This window comes from Salmo salar, chromosome 01, assembly GCF_965601325.2.
Source record: "Salmo salar chromosome 01, fSalSal1, whole genome shotgun sequence".
Taxonomy (NCBI): domain Eukaryota; kingdom Metazoa; phylum Chordata; class Actinopteri; order Salmoniformes; family Salmonidae; genus Salmo; species Salmo salar.
This window is the reverse complement of record NC_138291.1, coordinates 27,304,355-27,326,079: the sequence shown is the minus strand read 5'-3', so window position 1 is coordinate 27,326,079 and position 21,725 is coordinate 27,304,355. Positions and strand designations below refer to the sequence as shown.

General features: G+C 41.1%; 1 protein-coding gene across 2 annotated transcripts in view; it reads left to right on the top strand.

Moving 5' to 3' along the window:
* LOC106588971 (zinc finger protein DPF3) overlaps window positions 1-21,725 on the top strand; it is a 55,641-nt gene that overhangs the window by 4,862 nt on the left and 29,054 nt on the right. For both annotated transcript variants that reach the window (XM_014178686.3, XM_014178604.3), the window contains exon 2: window positions 14,372-14,532. In XM_014178686.3, coding sequence (XP_014034161.2) covers window positions 14,372-14,532 — 161 coding nt within the window. The remainder of the gene's footprint in view (window positions 1-14,371; window positions 14,533-21,725) is intronic.

Sequence of the window (21,725 nt, the reverse complement as noted above, 5' to 3'; positions counted from 1 at the left end):
ATGATAAATAGAATCCACCTGTGTGTAATCAAGTCTCTGTATAAATGCACCTGCTCTGTGATAGTCTCAGAGGTCCGTTTAAAGCGCAGAGAGCATCATGAAGAACAAGGAACACACCAGGCAGGTCCGAGATACTGTTGTGGAGAAGTTTAAAGCCGGATTTGGATACAAAAGGATTTCCCAAGCTTTAAACATCTCAAGGAGCACTGTGCAAGCGATAATATTGAAATGGAAGGAGTATCAGACCACTGCAAATCTACGAAGACCCGGCCGTCCCTCTAAACTTTCAGCTCATACAAGGAGAAGACTGATCAGAGATGCAGCCAAGAGGCCCATGATCACTCTGGATGAACTGCAGAGATCTACAGCTGAGGTGGGAGACTCTGTCCATAGGACAACAATCAGTTGTATACTGCACAAATCTGGCCTTTATGGAAGAGTGGCAAGAAAAAAGCCATTTCTTAACCTGTTAGGGCTAGGGGGCAGTATTGACACGGCTGGATAAAAAACATACCCGATTTAATCTGGTTACCACTCCTACCCAGTAACTAGAATATGCATATACTTATTACATATGGATAGAAAACACCCTAAATTTTCTAAAACTGTTTGAATGGTGTCTGTGAGTATAACAGAACTCAAATGGCAGGTCAAAACCTGAGAGATTCCTTTACAGGAAGTGGCCTGTCTGACCATTTCTTGAACTTCTTTTCCATCTCTATCATTTACTAAGGATCTCTGCTCTAACGTGACACTTCCCACGTCGTCCATAGGCGCTCAGAGCCCGGGAAAAAACAGAATGTCCTCATTCCAGCCCCAGGCTGAAACACATTATCGCCTTTCTCAAGTGGCCGATCAAGGGACACTGGGCTTATTCTCGTGACCCCGACCGCCCACGCCTTTGGGATTTTTTTCCTCTGTTTGCCGAAATGGAGATTCCCTGTCGGAATATTATCGCTTTTCTACGAGAAAAATGTCGTAAAAATTGATTTTAAACAGCGGTTGACATGCTTCCGAAGTACGGTAATGGAATATTTAGAATTTTATTGTCACGAATTGCGCCATGCGCGCGACACTTCTTTACTATTTCGGATAGTGTCTGGAACGCACGAACAAAACGCCGCTATTCGGATATAACGATGGATTATTTTGGACCAAACCAACATTTGTTATTGAAGTAGCAGTCCTGGGTGTGCATTCTGACGAAGACAACAAAAGGTAATGAAACTTTTATAATAGTAAATATGATTATGGTGAGTGCTAAACTTGCCGGGTGTCTAAATAGCGAGCCCGTGATGCCTGGGCTATGTACTTAGAATATTGCAAAATGTGCTTTCACCAAAAAGCTATTTTAAAATCGGACATATCGAGTGCATAGAGGAGGTCTGTATCTATAATTCTTAAAATAATTGTTATGCTTTTTGTGAACGTTTATCGTGAGTAATTTAGTAAAATGTTAGCGAATTCCCCGGAAGTATGCTAGTTCTGAACGTCACATGCTAATGTAAAAAGCTGGTTTTTGATATAAATATGAACTTGATTGAACAAAACATGCATGTATTGTATAACATAATGTCCTAGGGTTGTCATCTGATGAAGATCATCAAAGGTGAGTGCTGCATTTAGCTGTCTTCTGGGTTTTGGTGACATTATATGCTGGCTTGAAAAATGGGTGTCTGATTATTTCTGGCTTGGTACTCTGCTGACATAATCTAATGTTTTGCTTTCGTTGTAAAGCCTTTTTGAAATCGGACAGTGTGGTTAGATTAACGAGAGTCGTGTCTTTAAATGGCTGTAAAATAGTCATATGTTTGAGAAATTGAAGTAATAGCATTTCTAAGGTTTTGAAAATCGCGCCACAGGCTGGCACTGGCTGTTGAGTAGGTGGGACGCAAGCGTCCCACCTAGCCCATAGAGGTTAAAGATATCCATAAAAAGTGTTGTTTAAAGTTTGCCACTAGCCACCTGGGAGACACACCAAACATGTGGAAGAAGGTGCTCTGGTCAGATGAAACCAAAATCGAACTTTTTGGCAACAATGCAAAACGTTATGTTTGGCGTAAAAGCAACACAGCTCATCACCCTGAACACACCATCCCCACTGTCAAACATGGTGGTGGCAGCATCATGGTTTGGGCCTGCTTTTCTTCAGCAGGGGCAGGGAAGATGCTTAAAATTGATGGGAAGATGGATGGAGCCAAATACAGGACCATTCTGGAAGAAAACCTGATGGAGTCTGCAAAAGACCTGAGACTGGGACGGAGATTTGTCTTCCAACAAGACAATGATCCAAAACATAAAGCAAAATCTACAATAGAATGGTTCACAAATAAACATATCCAGGTATTAGAATGGCCAAGTCAAAGTCCAGACCTGAATCCAATCGAGAATCTGTGGAAAGAACTGAAAACTGCTGTTCACAAACGCTCTCCATCCAACCTCACTGAGCTCGAGCTGTTTTGCAAGGAGGAATGGGCAAAAATTTCAGTCTCTCGATGTGCAAAACTGATAGAGACATACCCCAAGCGACTTACAGCTGTAATCGCAGCAAAAGGTGGCGCTACAAAGTATTAACTTAACCTGTTAGGGCTAGGGGGCAGTATTTGCACGGCTGGATAAAAAAATGTACCCGATTTAATCTGGTTACTAATCCTACCCAGTAACTAGAATATGCATATACTTATTATATATGGATAGAAAACACCCTAAAGTTTCTATAACTGTTTGAATGGTGTCTGTGAGTATAACAGAACTCATTTGGCAGGCAAAACCCTGAGACAGATTCTGACAGGAAGTGGATACCTGATGTGTTGTATTACCTTTAAACCTATGCCATTGAAAAACACAGGGGCTGAGGAATATTTTGGCACTTCCTATTGCTTCCACTAGATGTCACCAGCCTTTACAAAGTGTTTTGAGTCTTCTGGAGGGAGATCTGACCGAACAAGAGCCATGGAACGATGATGGCCCATTAGACACCTGGCGCGCGAGTTCATGTTGGGTACCCTCGTTCCAATACGTTATAAAAGAGAATGCATTTGTCCACCTTGAATATTATTCATGTTCTGGTTAAAAAAGGCCCTAATGATTTATGCTATACAACGTTTGACATGTTTGAACGAACGTAAATATATTTTTTTCCCCTCGTTCATGAAGTGAAGTCCGGCGGGCTTAGATCATGTGCTAACAAGACGGAGATTTTTGGACATAAATGATGAGCTTTTTTGAACAAAACTACATTCGTTATGGACCTGTGATACCTGGAAGTGACATCTGATGAAGAGAATCAAAGGTAATGGATTATTTACATAGTATTTTCTGGGCGCAGTGCTCAGTGTATTGCAAAGTGTGATTTCCCAGTAAGGTTATTTTTAAATCTGGCAAGTTGATTGCGTTCAAGAGATGTAAATCTATAATTCTTTAAATGACAATATAATATTTTACCAATGTTTTCTAATTTTAATTATTTAATTTGTGGTGCTGACTTGAATGCCGGTTATTGGAGGGAAACGATTTCCTGAACATCAACGCCACAGTAAAAGAACGCACGAACAAAACGCCGCTATTTGGATATAACTATGGATTATTTTGAACCAAACCAACATTTGTTATTGAAGTAGAAGTCCTGGGAGTGCATTCTGATGAAGAACAGCAAAGGTAATAACATTTTTCTTATAGTAAATCTGACTTTGGTGAGGGCTAAACTTGGTGGGTGTCTAAATAGCTAGCCCTGTGATGCCGGGCTATCTACTTAGAATATTGCTAAATGTGCTTTCACCGAAAAGCTATTTTAAAATCGGACATATCGAGTGCATAGAGGAGTTCTGTATCTATAATTGTTAAAATAATTGTTATGTTTTTTGTGAACGTTTATCGTGAGTAATTTAGTAAATTCACCGGAACGTCACATGCTAATGTAAAAAGCTGGTTTTTGATATAAATATGAACTTGATTGAACAAAACATGCATGTATTGTATAACATAATGTCCTAAGATTGTCATCTGATGAAGATCATCAAAGCTTAGTGCTGTGGTTTGGGTTTATGTGACATTATATGCTAGCTTGAAAAATGGGTGTCTGATTATTTCTGGCTGGGTACTCTGCTGACATAATCTAATGTTTTGCTTTCATTGTAAAGCCTTTTTGAAATCGGACAGTGTGGATAGATTAACGAGAGTCTTGTCTTTAAAATGGTGTAAAATAGTCATATGTTTGAGAAATTGAAGTAATAGCATTTCTAAGGTATTTGAATAACGCGCCACGGGATTCCACTGGCTGTTATGTAGGTGGGACGAAATCGTCCCACTGGCCCTAGAGAAGTTAATGACTGTTACTTTTGATTTTGACCCTCCATTTGTTCAGGGACACATGATTCAATTTCTGTTAGTCACATGTCTGTGGAACTTGTTCAGTTTATGTCTCAGTTGTTGAATCTTATGTTCATACAAATATTTACACATGTTAAGTTTGCTGAAATTGAACGCAGTTGACAGTGAGAGGACATTTCTTTTTTTGCTGAGTTTATATATATAAACTCAGCAAAAAAAGAAATGTCCTCTCATATATATATATATATATATACACTGCTCAAAAAAATAAAGGGAACACTTAAACAACACAATGTAACTCCAAGTCAATCACACTTCTGTGAAATCAAACTGTCCACTTAGGAAGCAACACTGATTGACAATAAATTTCACAAGCTGTTGTGCAAATGGAATAGACAACAGTTGGAAATTATAGGCAATTAGCAAGACACCCCCAATAAAGGAGTGTTTCTGCAGGTGGGGACCACAGACCACTTCTCAGTTCCTATGCTTCCTGGCTGATGTTTTGGTCACTTTTGAATGCTGGCGGTGCTTTCACTCTACTGGTAGCATGAGACGGAGTCTACAACCCACACAAGTGGCTCAGGTAGTGCAGCTCATCCAGGATGGCACATCAATGCGAGCTGTGGCAAGAAGGTTTGCTGTGTCTGTCAGCGTAGTGTCCAGAGCATGGAGGCGCTACCAGGAGACAGGCCAGTACATCAGGAGATGTGGAGGAGGCCGTAGGAGGGCAACAACCCAGCAGAAGGACCGCTACCTCCGCCTTTGTGGAAGGAGGAGCAGGAGAAGCACTGTCAGAGCCCTGCAAAATGACCTCCAGCAGGCCACAAATGTGCATGTGTCTGCTCAAACGGTCAGAAACAGACTCCATGAGGGTGGTATGAGGGCCCGACGTCCACAGGTGGGGGTTGTGCTTACAGCCCAACACCGTGCAGGACATTTGGCATTTGCCAGAGAACACCAAGATTGGCAAATTTGCCACTGGCGCCCTGTGCTCTTCACAGATGAAAGCAGGTTCACACTGAGCACGTGACAGACGTGACAGAGTCTGGAGACGACGTGGAGAACGTTCTGCTGCCTGCAACATCCTCCAGCATGACCGGTTTGGTGGTGGGTCAGTCATGGTGTGGGGTGGCATTTCTTTGGGGGGCCGCACAGCCCTCCATGTGCTCGCCAGTGGTAGCCTGACTGCCATTAGGTACCGAGATGAGATCCTCAGACCCCTTGTGAGACCATATGCTGGTGCGGTTGGCCCTGGGTTCCTCCTAATGCAAGACAATGCTAGACCTCATGTGGCTGGAGTGTGTCAGCAGTTCCTGCAAGAGGAAGGCATTGATGCTATGGACTGGCCCGCCCGTTCCCCTGACCTGAATCCAATTGAGCACATCTGGGACATCATGTCTCGCTCCATCCACCAACGCCACGTTGCACCACAGACTGTCCAGGAGTTGGCGGATGCTTTAGTCCAGGTCTGGGAGGAGATCCCTCAGGAGACCATCTGCCACCTCATCAGGAGCATGCCCAGGTGTTGTAGGGAGGTCATACAGGCACGTGGAGGCCACACACACTACTGAGCCTCATTTTGACTTGTTTTAAGGACATTACATCAAAGTTGGATCAGCCTGTAGTGTGGTTTTCCACTTTAATTTTGAGTGTGACTCCAAATCCAGACCTCCATGGGTTGATAAATTTGATTTCCATTGATTATTTTTATGTGATTTTGTTGTCAGCACATTCAACTATGTAAAGAAAAAGTTTTTAATAAGATTATTTCTTTCATTCAGATCTAGGATGTGTTGTTTAAGTGTTCCCTTTATTTTTTTGAGCAGTATATAGTATATATATATACACACTTTTTATATATATACCCAATCAAATCAAATATACCTTTATTATTAGCCACAAACCCTACCACCCCTCCCCAATTGGAGTAAACTAATAAACAATAACACTTAGGCTTCTACCTTCAGTTTATACGCACTTTACAGACATAATCCATTTTACAATAGTGATATTTAGTTTTTAGTCCTTCCTCTATTTCTGATGTCCATCCAGTTTGATTTCTATTTGTAACTGTGCTATTTCACAACATTTCTGAACCTATATACATTTTACAGACCCGGTATGTTTTACATTGGTTCTTGTTGTTATTAGTCACACCCTTCAGCTCCATTCAACCCCGCCCATCTATCTCTTAACAGCATCCATTTTTGATTTCTATTTGCCATATATTTTTTTGTGATGTGATGCTTCACAAAAGTCCTGAACCTTTCTATTCTCATAGCTTCTACAGATTGTAAATTAGAGATAAACATTTTTGCCAAAATAATGATTATATTATTGATCAGTTTGAGTATGACTTTTCAAATCACCCAGTATTGCTATCTGCAGCGTTAGTTCTAGGTAAATGTTGCAGTTCTTCAGCCATTCCTGGACCTGTGACTTGAAATGAGCTACGTATGGACAGTACCAAAATAAATGATCAAATGACTCTGCCTCCTCACAGCAAAATCTGCAGAGCTGGGAAGATTGTATCCCCATATATATACCATTCTATTGGTTGCAAGAATTTTGTATAATCATTTAAATGAAAAGATTTGAAGTTTTGAGTCTGGCGTCGTTTTGCGTGTCAATTCATAAACCATGTGCCATGGAATCGGTACATCGAAAATCTCTTCCCAACTATTTTGCAATGTTTTGGGCCTTAAATGAAATTGGTATATATTTTTATTTATCACAATTTACTTTAACAATTTTTGGTCTTTAATGCAGGGCCGACAGACAACTTCCTTACTTTTTCCCCCTTCTACTTGCCTCTTCCATTTTTGTGGTAATGCTGCAATTAGTTGGTTGTAATTTTGGGTAGAGCAGACATTTCCATATGTCTGTGTTAGCTGCACGTGTGACATAACTCCACCAGTCCTATTTATGATATCATTTACAAAAATTATACCTTTTTTATTTTTTTATTTAAAAAATATATTTTTTTTTATCAATTAGTATATTTGAGTTAACCACAATATTTGCTGTATTATTTGTTCTGTCTTTTGAGGTGGATTAAACTGAATTTGCAACCAACTTTCTAAGGCTTGTTTAAAAAATAACAATATTTTGGAAATTATTTAGTTTTCAAATAACCGAAAGTGAGCAGTTGTAATCTGAATATAGGGAAAAGGGCCATTCTTGAACATGGGGGGGGATTCATTCTTACTAATTTACTAGAGAACCATTTTGGATTTAAGTATAACTTTTGTATGACTGATGCCTTTAGTCAGAGGTCTAATGCTTTAATATTTAAGAATTTCTGCCCTCCGAATTCATACTCATTATATAAGTAGGCCTTTTTAATTTTGTCTGGCTTGCCATTCCAAATAAAATCTAATATGTTTTTGTTCATATAATTTAAAAAGCGTGTCACCAGGTGTAGGCAAAACCATAAGCAAATAGGTCAACTGTGATATGACTAAAGAGTTAATCAGGGTGATTTTTCCACAAATAGACAGGTATTTCCTTTCCATGGTAGCAAGATCTTATCTATTTTTGCTAACTTTCTATAAAAATGTATTGAGTGAGATCATTTCTTTCTTTCGGGATATGTATACCGAGTATGTCCACATCCCCGTCAGACCATTTTATTGGTAAACTACACGGTAATGTAAAAGTAGCATTTTTCAGTGATCCAATGCGTAATATAGTACACTTATCATAATTTGTTTTTAATCCAGAGAGGTTAGCAAAAGTATCTAGATCCTTTATGAGGTTGTGGAGGGATGCTAATTGTGGTTTTAAAAGAAAACATGAATCATCAGCGTACAATGACACCTTTGTTTTTAAGCCACGGATTTCTAATCCCTTAATATTATTAAGAGGAAGGGAAGCGCTACTAAGGTACACAATAGTAATTTTGGTAGACAGAAGGTGCTCTTTGGTAAATTGGTCATCAAAAAGAAAGGAGGACCAAGGCACTCTTCATATAATTAATTAAAATGCCTTTATTAGTATGGCATGTTCAATAGAAACAAAGTATTAAAAAATCCGACGCGTTTCGGCTGCATGGCCTTCGTCAGGGAGTACAAAAAAATTATACAATGTCCTCTTTTGACCAGCTTTTCCAATTAGCCCTAATTAGAAAAGGGAGTGGTTACAAAATTGATTGGACACACCTAGTAAGCAATACTATACACATTAAAAAGTGAAATACTGTAGCTATGTTATCATAAAAATACAACTCCAAGCTAGAAGTATCAGGACACTTAGAGAGGTAGTTCTAACCTTAAATATGACTGGGAGAAGTGTCAAAAATAAGAAAGCAATATATTCCATAGTACACTAGAACACAGCAAAACATGAACAACAACAGTCTAAACATAGCTGAGGGCAATTGAGCAAAATGTCCATTTGCTGTCATCTAGTGGACCTATCACAACCCTACAGGAAGGGTGAGAAATCCATATCTTCATTTAAACCAGGGTATTTAGTGGCCTGTAGTTTGTAAATCCCAAAACTTTCCCTTTGGTTTAACTGTTTAAGACGGTCCCCTTTTCTAATAGAGGCCGGAATATGATCAATACCCATAGCTTGTAGGGAGGCAGGGTTGCAATGGTGTAAGGACTTGTAGTACCTTGCCATGGGGTAGTCTTCATTTGCCTACCCATATGGCGTACTTGTGTTCCGCTAAGCGGTCTTGAAGGCGTCTCTTTGTCCGTCCAATGTAGAACACCTTGCTTGCACTGTGGACATTCCAATCTATAGATGACATGAGTGGTTTTGCAGTTAATGAAATGCTTGACGTAATACTCCATTTTGGAAGCTGTGTCAACAAAATACTTCTTCTGTGCAATATTTCTGCAATGGTTGCAATGGTTACATTTAAAAGAGCCCTTGGGTTTGTGGTCAAGTCAAGTTTCTTGAGTCACCCGGAAGATAACTGTGGACTAATTTGTCATTTAGGGTAGGACATCTCTTAAAGCTTATGACTGGTGGCTCAGGAAAGACTTGTCGTAGTAGCGTATCACTTTGGATGATTCCCCAATTATTTTTAATGTTCTCTGCTTCAGTGCTGTATTTTGTAACAAAATACACTCTCTCTGATGTATCACGAGGCACTCCCCTTCGCAACAAGTTCTGTCTGTCAAGTAATCCAGCCCTTATACCTGCATCTTTCAGGACCTGAACGCTGTAGCCCCGATTCAAGAAGCAATTCTCCAATTCAGCAGATTTGACACTGTAGTCTGTTTCCTGATCGCAAATTCTGCAGACTCTTTGGAATTGGCCATATGGAATATTCTCTTTTAGCCTTTTGGGGTGAAAGCTGTCTGCCCTCAGAATGGTATTCCCATCTGTAGGCTTCCTAAAGATTGATGTGTGCAAACAACCTTTGTCATTTCTACTAATGTCGAGGTCCAAAAAATGAATGTTATCCTTGCTGTACTCCATAGTTAGTTTGATGTTAGGGTTAATGCTGTTAAGGTATTGGTGGAAGGAAATAAGTTCTTCTGAGCCGGACCAAAACAGGCAAACATCATCAATATAGCGTCCCCACCATATAATCCGGTCAAAGAAATGGTTATTAGAAGGATCCAAAATGAAGCCATTTTCCCATTTACCCAAGTACAAACCAGCGTAGGAAGGGCTGTAGCAATTTCCCATGGCACATCCTTTGACCTGTTTAAAAATACAGTCCTGAAAGATAAAGATGTTGTGATTAAAAATCTTTCATTCTGCCCCTGAACAAGGCAGTTAACCCACCGTTCCTAGGCCGTCATTGAAAATAAGAATGTGTTCTTAACTGACTTGACTAGTTAAATAAAGGTGTCAAAAAAAAATAATAATTCCGGCCAAATCGGTGTCCCAAAATACCGATGTCCGATTGTTATGAAAACTTGAAATCGGCCATTCCGATTAATCGGTTGATCTCTAATCATAACACTGAAGTGTAAGAGGCCTCTAATTGTTTAAATGGACTGGATCTTTATATATACACTTGGATTCTGTTTCAGTAATAATGAAATCAGACCTTGTTGCGTGTATATAGGAGTGGTTAAAACATGCTAATAATGGTCCTCTGAGTATATCAAAAAACAGTTTTGTATACTTCCACTGGTATGCCATCCAGCCCTGAAGTTTTCCCAGACTTAAAAGGCTTTAATAGCATCAAGACGTTCCTCTGTAATTTGGCCTTCACATGAGTCTTTCTGTACAGATGTTAATTTTACATTATTAATAGGAAAGAAATCCATACAATTAGCTTCGGTTAGTGGAGATGGAGGAGACTGAAACAAACATATTCTTAAAGTACTTTACTTCCTCTTTCAAAATATCATTCTGTGAATCCTGCGTGACTCCATCATTTGTAACAAGTTTCAATACATTTTTTTGGTAGCATTTCTATGTTAAAGACTGAAAATAATTTGGTGCATCTTTTCCCCCATATTCCATGGGACCAACACTTTACATGTTGTGTTTTATATTTTTGCTCAGTATAAAACTCTAGGGGTTCCTCAAATGTAGTGTAAAAATAGCAGATCACTTGGCTTGCCTGGCCTCATGGAAACTGAGTTATCATTCTCTATTATGCAAAATGTGTGTTCATGTAATGCTAAAACTAAGGGCTGGGCACAGACATGCGACGCCCAAACTGTTGACAGAAGCACACTGATAAAGGAGGCCCCAGCAGCCACAAGATTACATTTTTGTTTCCCCCTCACTCACATCTGTAAGATGGTGTGTGCTTTTGAGCTAGGCTTTCCCTTACTGTAGCTAAGTCAGAACAGTGTCTGTGTCTGGTTAGTTCTGCTATGTATTTTTACCGTTGGATCAACCTTCCAACCACTTCAATGTCACACAAAGGTGCTAAATAACGGACAGTGGGGAAAAAACGTATGTGAGTATGAGCGGCGCCTCTCTCACCTCTTGTGCTCTCAGACGCTGAGGCTCGTCACTCATGATGAGTGTTGGAGATGTCTCTCACCTAGGCTGCTGCATCTGCTGCTCAGGGCCAGTGCACTAGTAGGATGAAAGACATGCAGCAGCCTCTGAGACAGACAGTTGACACCTCATAACAGAGGGAGCTTTAAACATGACTTTCGCGGCTTGTTTGTTTTCTATCCCCCTGGATGTTTTTGGTCAGACGCTGAAGCTTGACTGAAGTGATCTAGGTAGAGCATTCAGATTCATATGACATGATGGTAGTTTAAGGCCTAAATGTTCTTTTAATTAGGTTAGCAGCCTAATGACTGTATTGTTAACAGCTACAACACATGTAACTGTTGTATGGCATAAAATCCTGAAACATGATTGAGGTGCTATGACATATTAGTCATTTCTGGTCCCAGGAACATGGTGCTTTAGTTTGGGTAGGCATAATAGTCATCATTATTATCAGTAGTCTAGTCTTGAGGTTTATTTAAAGTTTAATAAACTCTGTCACTCACTGCTCAATCACCTTTTCAGATAGACTATTTTATATTAAACCCTCAAGCGAGCGCTTAACAGTTGGCCACTCTGCATGTGCATAAACCTCAGTTTGTGATTTGTTCCTGTAAAAATTCCTGTGCTGCTCAGAGGCTAGTTTTAGAACCTTTAGAAATGCGAGTAGTCTCGTGTGAGCTCATTGCTCTATGAAATTTCCACAAGGCAAAGAATAACATTGTCATTATTATCTAGCCTACTATTCACTGTCTTTGTTGGTTTATAACACGAGGAAGGAAAACAATGCAGCCTGCTAGTTATCGTGCTATCCTTTCTGATGGTTTGTCTTTAACCTCTCTCTCTCTGAGCTTCATGCTCTCCGTCTCTCTCGTGCTCTCCCCTTCTTTCTCTCCCTTCTTTCTCTCTCTTTCCTCTCTCCTTGCCTTGTGTACCTGGGACTGTTTACTCTTCACAACCACACTGACACGCAGCCTCATTCCAAGAATCCTCAAACACTGTGGCTTTGTCTCACCGCAGTGCCTTCCTCTATCTGAGGGAAAACATTCCGAGCCTGTCTGTTTATCTGTTGGAAGTTGTCTAATCAGAGAGTTAGGGAGAAAGAGAGGATAGATTTGTAGGACAAGGAGGAGAGAGAGAAAGCGGATTTGGACTTCTTTGCTCGGACCAAGCGTGCCAATGCCTCCTCTTCTCACAGACCTCCGTATCTCTAATTGAGGCTGGGAGAGCTGCGATTACAGCGCCTCATTAAGTGTGTCTTTTCAAAATGGCTGCTTGTGCGTATTGTAATCGAGAACATGTGGTGAAAATGTATTATGGGTAGGCTATACCAGTGGCGGGCCCAGCTAGGTAGAACTTTACACAGGCATACGTTGCTGCCTTTTGTGTTAGATTCAGCATTTATCCTCATCTTTGATGTAGTCAAATTAAACCTGTCTGTGTGCTAGCGGCTCTGCTGAGATTAATTAAGCAGACTAATTACCATATGAGCTGTGTGGCAGGGACTGAAGGTTTGAATGTGAAATCTCCTCCTTTCACAGCAAATATTAACATTGATACCCTAAGGGGCTGCCAAACTATCACCGGCATTGGAAAAAAAGCTCCACAAACTATAAGATCATTGAAATAATGTTAGTAGTAGTGTCTGTAAATCTTGATATGTTAGACATGAGACTCTTTGAACACATTCTATATTGTGATGTCCTCACCTAGCACATCTTCTTCCTCATTAATTAATCACCCTAAATAGAAACCAAAGCTCACTACTGTGTAGAATCAGTCATGTGATTCAGTCATGTCCCAGCGACCCAGAGGTCATGATAAAATCAAAAGTATTTATAAAGCCCTTTTTACATCCGCACATGTCAAAGTGCTTATACAGAAACTCAGCCTAAAACAGCAAGAAATACAGATGTTGAAGCACAGTGGCTAGGGAAAAACTCCCTAGGAAGAAACCTAGAGAGGAAGCAGGCTTTGAGGGGTGGCCAGTCCTCTTCTGGCTGTGCCGGGTAGAGATTATAAGAGTATATGGCCGTTAAGGCCAGGGATCATCAACTAGATTCAGCGGCAGGCCAGTTATTATTATTTTTTCTAATGAGCGGATGGTCAGGGGGTCAGAACTTAATTAAAAATAATTTGTAGACTGCGAATTGACCGCAAGAAGCCCAAACAGATATAATATTTAACTAAAACATAATCAATTCAAACCTCACTTGGAGCTGATTTTCTGGTGTTTTACAGTCTTGAAATGAATGAATGAAAATGCAAAAAAAAATAAATATATATATATATAGATATATATATATATATATATAGATATTTTTATTTATTTATTATAGATTTTGCTCAGAACTTGAGGGGCCAATTTGGGCCACGGGCCGCCAGTTGGGGAACCAACTAGGCTATATGAAAGTCACGCCAGTCTCCGCAAAGAGCAATGTAAGCATCACACAGACAACATTAATCTTAGTCTCGTTGTTTGTCCATGGTAGAGCCACTCCAATCACTGGTTGAAGATCCTGGGAATAGTGTTTGTTTGATTATTTGATTGACCCTGGTGATTAACATGATTTAAAAGCTGACTGTAATCATCATTGCATTTCTGCTGGTCGCTAGGGAATGGCCATCCCTGATTGTATGCTGACAGAGCAGTACAGAAGATGAAGAGTTGAAAATATGCTTCCAGAATGTAGCCAATATCAACCCTGTAATGTTTTACATGGTGTTTAACCTGTCATATCAGGAAAACCTTAAAATAAATAAATTATTGAACCTTTATTTAACTAGGCAAGTCAGTTAAGAACAAATTCTTATTTACAATGACGGCCTATACAAACTAATCTTATAGTTTTGTTTGGGGCTGGGTTTAGGTCTACGAGATCATCATGGCTTAATGTATATGACAGTCAAATGGAATGACAGTCAAATGGTCTGTAGGGATATTTCTAGTGGTCCATGGTGGTCAGTGAGTCATCGCTGAAATTAATTGTCTGGTTAGCCAATAATCTGGTTATTTGGGCCTATTTCAGTGTCTATAACAGCCACATAACCAAATGTATGTCTGTGCCAACCACATGTGGTGTTGACCTCTGTCTGAATGGTCTCCCTGCTGCAGGTTGGGTGACCAGTTCTACAAAGAGGCCATTGAGCAGTGCCGCAGCTACAATGCCCGCCTGTGTGCCGAACGCAGCGTGCGCCTGCCCTTCCTGGACTCCCAGACCGGTGTGGCACAGAACAACTGCTACATCTGGATGGAGCGCCACCATCGCAGCCCTGGTGGGTAGAGAAGCACTACTCTGTTGGTTGGGAGTTATGATGGCTGGCTCTGGGGTTTACTAAAGGGCAATTCCACGCCAACAGTGTTGCTGAGACTCAGATTTTTCACTTTGAAATGTATGTCAAATAAAAACAATGATTGTGGTTTGTGCTGTCATTCTCTTAACAAACTTTGCATCTGCACTGTTATTCAAGTAAATGTGTTTTTGTTAAATGTTCAGTTGAAATTGTTCAAAGTAGTAATTTTGCATACTACAGTTGTATGGTTTGTTTAACTTTGCAATCATTCGTTTTTGTTTGACATACATTTTTTTAAAGTGAAAAATCGGAGTCTCGGCATCACTCTTTTAGCATGGAATTGCCTTAAAACTATCATTCAGTTGACGTTTAGTGGGTAATGTCATCTGTCTAAATATGTCCCTCTGGCCACTACAGCTACAAACATGTCTAATATAATGATATCCAATAGTGTTCATGTTACCGCCAGGGAGAACTATTCATATACAGTACATTTGGAAAGTATTCAGACCCCTTTACTTTTTCCACATTGTGTTACGTTACAGCCTTATTCTGAAATGGATTAAATCGTATTTTTTTCGTTCATCAATCTACACACAATAACCCATAATGACAAAGCAAAAACAAGTTTGTAGAAATGTTTTCAAATGTATAAAAAATTCAAAACTGAAATATCACTTTTACATAAGTATTCAGACCCTTTACTCAGTTGAAGCACCTTTGGCAGCGATTACAGCCTCAAGTCTTCTTGGGTATGACGCTACAAGCTTGGCACACCTGTATTTAGGGAGTTTCTCCCATTCTTCTCTGCATATTCTCTCAAGCTCTGTCAGATTTGATGGTGAGCGTTGCTGCACAACTATTTTCAGGTCTCTCCAGATATCTTGGATTGGGTTCAAATCCGGGCTCTGGCTGGGCCACTCAAGAACATTCAGAGACTTGTCCCGAAGCCACTCCTGCATTGTCTAGGCTGTGTGCTTATGGTCGTTGTCCTGTTGGAAGGTGAATCTCCACCCCAGTCTGAGATCCTGAGCGCTCTGGAGAAGGTTTTCATCAAAGATCTCTCTGTACTTTGCTCTGTTCATCTTTCCATTGATCTTGACTAGGCTCCCAGTCCCTGCCGCTGAAAAACGTCCCCACAGCATAATGCTGCCACCTCCATGCTTCACTGTAGGGATTGTGCCAGGTTTCCTCCAGACATGACTCTTGGCATTCAGGCCAAATAGTTCAATCTTGGTTTTATTGGATCAGAGAATCTTGTTTCTCATGGTCTGAGAGTCCTTTAGGTGCCTTTTGGCAAACTCCAAGATGGCTGTCATGTGCCTTTTACTGAGGAGTGTCTTCCTTCTGGCCTCTCTACCTTAAAGGCCTGATTGGTGGAGTGCTGCAGAGATGGTTGTCCTTCTGGAAGGTTCTCCCATCTCCACAGAGGAAGTCTGGGGCTCTGTCAGTGTGACCATCAGGTTATTGGTCACCTCTCTGACCAAGGCCCTTCTCACCTGATTGCTCAGTTTGGCTGGGCGGCCAGCTCTGGGAAGAGTATTGGTGGTTCCAAACTTATTCCATTTAAGAATGATGGAGGCCACTGTGTTCTTGGGGACCTTCAATGCTGCAGATATTTCTTGGTACCCTTCCCCAGATCTGTTCCTCGACAATCCTGTCTCGGAGTTCTAAAGACAATTCCTTCGACCTCATGGCTTGGTTTTTGCTCTGACATGCACTGTCAACTGTTAGACCTTTTATAGACAGGTGCCTTTCCAAATCATATCCAATCAATTTAATTTACGACAGGTGGACTCCAATCAAGTTGTAGAAACATCTCAAGGACGATCAATGGAACAGGATGCACCTTAGCTCAATTTCGTGTCTCATAGCAAAGGGTCTGAATACTTACAGTACTAGTCAAAAGTTTGGACACACCTACTCATTCAAGGATTTTTCTTCATTTTTTACTAGAATATGGAATCATGTTGTAACTAAAAAAAGTGTAAAACAAATTAAAATATATTTTAAATGTTAGATTCTTCAAAGTAGCCACCTTTGCCTTGATGACAGATTTGCACACTTTTGGCATTTTCTCAACCAGCTTCACCTGAAATGCTTTTCCAACAGTCTTGAAAGAGTTCCCACATATACTGAGCATTTGTTGGCTGCTTTTCCTTCACTCTGCAGTCCAACTCATCCCAAACCATCTCAATTGGGTTGAGATCGGGTGACTGTGGAGGCCAGGTCATCTGATGCAGCACAACATCACTCTCCTTGGTCAAATATCCTTTACACAGCCTGGAGGTGTGTTGGGCCATTTTCTTGTTGAAAAACAGATAGTCCCACTAAGCTCAAACCAGATGGGATGGCGTATCGCTGCAGAATGCTGTGGTAGCCATGTTGGTTAAGTGTGCCTTGAAATCTAAATAAATCACAGACAGTGTCACCAGCAAAGCACCATCACACCTCCTCCTCCATGCTTCACAGTGGGAACCACACATGCAGAGATCATCCGTTCACCTACTCTGCGTCTCAAAAACACACGCGGTTGGAACCAAAAATCTCGAATTGGACTCATCAGACCAAAGGACAGATTTCCACCGGTCTAATGTCCATTGCTCATGTTTCTTGGCCCAAGCAAGTCTCTTCTTATTATTGGTGTCCATTTAGTAGTCGTTTGCTTGCAGCAATTTGACCATGAAGGCCTTATTTCATGCAGTCTCCTCTGAACAGATGATGTTGAGATGTGTCTGTTACTTAAACTCTGTGAAGCATTTATTTGGGCTGCAATTTCTGGGGCTGGTGACTCTAATGAACTTATCCTCTCCAGCGAGGTAACTCTGGGTATTCCTTTCCTGTGGCGGTCCTCATGAGAGTCAGTTTCATCATAGTGCTTAATTGTTTTTGCGACTGCATTTAGAGAGACTTTGAAAGTTCTTGAAATGTTCCAGATTGATTGACCTTCGTGTCTTAAAGTAATGGTGGACTGTCATTTCTCTTTGCTTATTTGAGCTGTTCTTGCCATATTATGGAGTTGGTCTTTTACCAGATAGGGCCATCTTCTGTATACCACCCCTACCTTGTCACAACACAACTGATTGGCTCAAACGCATTAAGAAGGAAATCAACTCTACTAATTGATTTTTAACAAGAAACACCTGTTAATTGAAATGCAATCCAGGTGACTACCTCATGAAGCTGGTTGAGAGAATGCCAAGCGTGTGCAAAGCTGTCATCAAGGCAAAGGGTGGCTACATTGCAGAATCTCAAATATGAATTTGATTTGTTTAACGCTTTTTTTGGTAACTACATGATTCCATGTGTTATTTCATAGTGTTGGTGTCTAAACTATTATTCTTCAATGTAGAAAATAATAAAAATAAAGGAAAACCCTTGAATGAGTAGGTGTATTAGTAGGTGTGCCCAAACTTTTGACTAGTACTGTTTATACAAAAGTATTTGGACAACCCTTAAAATTAGTGGATTCGGCTATTTCAGCCACAACCGTTGCTGACAGGTGTATAAAATCGAGCACACAGCCATGCAATCTCCATAGACAAACAGTGGCAGTAGAGTGACCTTACTGAAGAGCTCAGTTACTTTCAACGTGGCACCGTCATAGGATGCCACCTTTCCAACAAGTCAGTTTGTCAAATTTCTGCCCTGCTAGAGCTGCCCCAGTCAACTGTTAGTGCTGTTATTGTGAAGTGGAAAACGTCTAGCAGCAACAACGGCTCAGCTGCGAAGTGGTAGGCCACACAAGCTCACAGAACGCGTCCGCCGAGTGTTAAAGCGTGTAAAAATCGTCTTTCCTCGTTTGCAACACTCACTACCGAGTTCCAAACTACTTCTAGAAGCAACGTCAGCAAAATAACAGTTCGTGGAAATGGGTTTCCATGGCCGAGCAGCCGCACACATGCCTAACATTACCATGCGCAATGCTGGAGTGGTGTAAATCTCACCACCATTGGACTCTGGAGCAGTGGAAACGTGTTCTCTGGAGTAATGAATCACACTTCACCATCTGGCAGTCCGACGGACGAATCTGAGTTTGGCGGTTGCCAGGAGAACGCTACCTGCACCAATGCATAGTGCCAACTGTAAAGTTTGGTGGAGGAGTAATGGTCTGTGGCTGTTTTTCATGGTTCGGGCTAGGTCCCTTAGTTCCAGTGAAGGGAAATGTTAATACTACAGCATACAATGACATTCTAGACGACTCTGTGCTTCCAACTTTGTGTCAACAGTTTGGGGAAGGCCCTTTCCTGTTTCAGCAGGACAACGTGCCGTGCACAAAGTGAGGTCCATACTGACATGGTTTGTCGAGATTGGTGTGGAAGATCTTGACTGGCCTGCACAGAGCCATGACCTCAACCCCATCGAACACCTTTGGGATGAATTGGAACAGGGACTGCGAGCCAGGCCTAATCACCCAAAATCAGTGCCCAACCTCACTAATGCACATGGCTGAATGGAAGCAAGTCCCAACATCTAGTTGAAAGCCTTCCCAGAAGAGCAGAGGCTGTTTTAGCAGCAAAGGGAGGAACCAACTCCACATTAATACATTTTTTAACATTTTAGTCATTTAGCAGATGCTCTTATCCAGAGCGACTTACAGTAGTGAATGCATACATTTCATAAATTTAATTTCATGCATTTTTTGTACTGGCCCCCCGTGGGAATCGAACCCACAACCCTGGCGTTGCAAACACCATGCTCTACCAACTGAGCCACAGGGAAGGCCCATGATTTTGGAATGAGATGTTATACGAGAAGTTCTATGTCCATATACTTTTGATCATGTAGTGTATATCAGCTGCATAGCCTCATCTCCTTTAATCTGCATCGGATGCGCTCAAATGTTTCAGAGATATCAGTTTGGGAGCCTACTGTGTGCATTTCTTTAAAACACTCGCAGTCAAACAACCAATAATACTGCACACCTCTGGTTCTTTTCCTGTGTTTGGTCCGGACTGCGTTCTCGCCTGCAGCAAACCATGGTACGAATGGAATCAGACAAAGACCACCTTTTTTGAGAGAACCACAGTGTGGTGCGCTCCCGAGTGTGTGTATAGTGTTCACACCAGTCCAAACGAACTGAACTAAGGGGGAAAATGCACCAGAGTTCGTAACAAAACGCTCCCAACCAATTTGGTGTGAAAGCCCCCTTAATGTGTGTGAGTGGGAGTGAAGAAGTGAACAGCTAAAAATTAGTGATGCACCGATATGACATTTTTGGCCGATAACGATATCCGATATTTTCCTTGCCAAAAACAACAATAGCGACAACCGTTAACCGATATATAAAAAAGCGGCCTTTTAAGCATTCTAATACAGTTAAATAGTTAACACACACACATGGACGCAGCGGTCCAAGGCACTGCATATCAGTGCAAGAAGCGTAACAACAGTCTTTGGTTCGAATCCAGGCTGTATCACATCCGGCCGTGATTGGGAGTCCCATAGGGTGGAGCACAATTGGCCCAGCGTAGTCTGGACCGTCATTGTAAATAAGAATTTGTTCTTAACTGACTTGCCTAGTTAAATAAAGTGAAAATTATGAAAATAAAGTGAAAATTATGGTCAGTAAAGAGAACTTTAAGCTCGTCTCTGAATTTAAAAAAACGCGTAATACTTTGCCCCTTGATAACCAGCGCACTTCTGTGTGTTGTAAAAGCTTTACATGGTCGAGAGTTCATGGGCCTTGCTTTAACAAAGTCAACCATTTTCATTGTAATGTCCAAAATGTCTTTCAAGCTGTCAGGCATTCCCTTGGCAGCAAGAGCCTCTCGTGGATGCTGCAGTGTACCCAAGTGGTGTCGGGAGCAACTGCTTGCACGCGCGTTACCACTCCACTATGTCTCCCTGTCATGGCTTTTCTGCCATCAGTACAGATACCAACACATCTTGAACACCAAAGTCCATTTGATGTCACAAAGCTGTCCAGTACTTAAAAAATATCCTCACCTGTTGTCCTGATTTCCAGTGGTTTGCAGAAGAGGATTTCTTCCTTAATTTACCCCCCATAAACGTAATGGACATATACCCGGAGCTGTGCCAGGCCCGCCACGTCTGTTGACTCATCCAGCTGTAATGCATAGAATTCACTGGCTTGTATGCGAAGCAGTAATTGTTTCAAAACATTTTCTGCCATGTCACTAATGCGTTGTGAAACAGTGTTGTTTGATGAAGCCATTGTCTGTATAGTTTTTGGGGCTTTTTCCCCCAGCATTGTCCCAGCCATATCCGTGGCAGAAGGAAGAATTAAGTCCTCCACAATAGTATGGGGCTTGCCTGTCCTAGCCACTCGGTAGCTCACCATATAAGGACTTCTAGCCCTTTCTTATTAATGGTATCTGTTGCTTTTATACATGTCTTACTACTCGAAAGTCGTCTTAATTCAACAACAAAAAACTCACGTGGCTTATTTTTCAAATCGTCATGTTTTGTTTCTAAATGTCTGTGCAAGAGTGAAGGTTTTATCGAACTGTGAGAGTACTTTTGCACATATAACACACTGTGGCTGAGGAAAGGCACTACTCCCAATATAAGTGAAGCCCAAATCAATGTAGTTGTCATCATATTTGCGCCTCTTCGATGGTCCAACATCCCTGTCTGTTGTTCGGTGCTTTCTCAGGTAAGGGGACAGTAGCTCTTCGGCTGCATCAGATTCACAACTGTCAGTGTCCATGCTAGCTGGGCTAACAACAAATGTAGAATTACTGATGCTAGCATTGGATGTGCTCGTGGAAGCAGAACAACTTGTGTCGTCGACAGGTGCAGGTGTGGTACTGCTGGTAGTAGCAGTACTACTAGTAGAGCTGGTATGTGTCTCTATTGACATGTGTCTCCTTTACTTTTTTTTAAACCATTTATCAATTTTCGAGCAAACGGAATGAGCAACAGCTATGTTTGGTTACATACGGACCGTTAGTGGAATTCCCGCAAGAGAGTAACAGTTAATGTGAGTGGATGTTCATTATTTGACTAGGCTACCTGTATTTGACATTGTGTTGTTATTTCACTGAACATTAAATGGTTTAATTTTATTTTTGGCAGTGAAACGAGGCTACTCAGGCGAGAGAAAAAAACTGGAAAATATAAATGGACTGTTTGAAAATGTGAAGATTATTATTATTTTATGTGAATCACATTTTTATTTGGCGTACCCCCGACGGCATTGCGCGTACCCA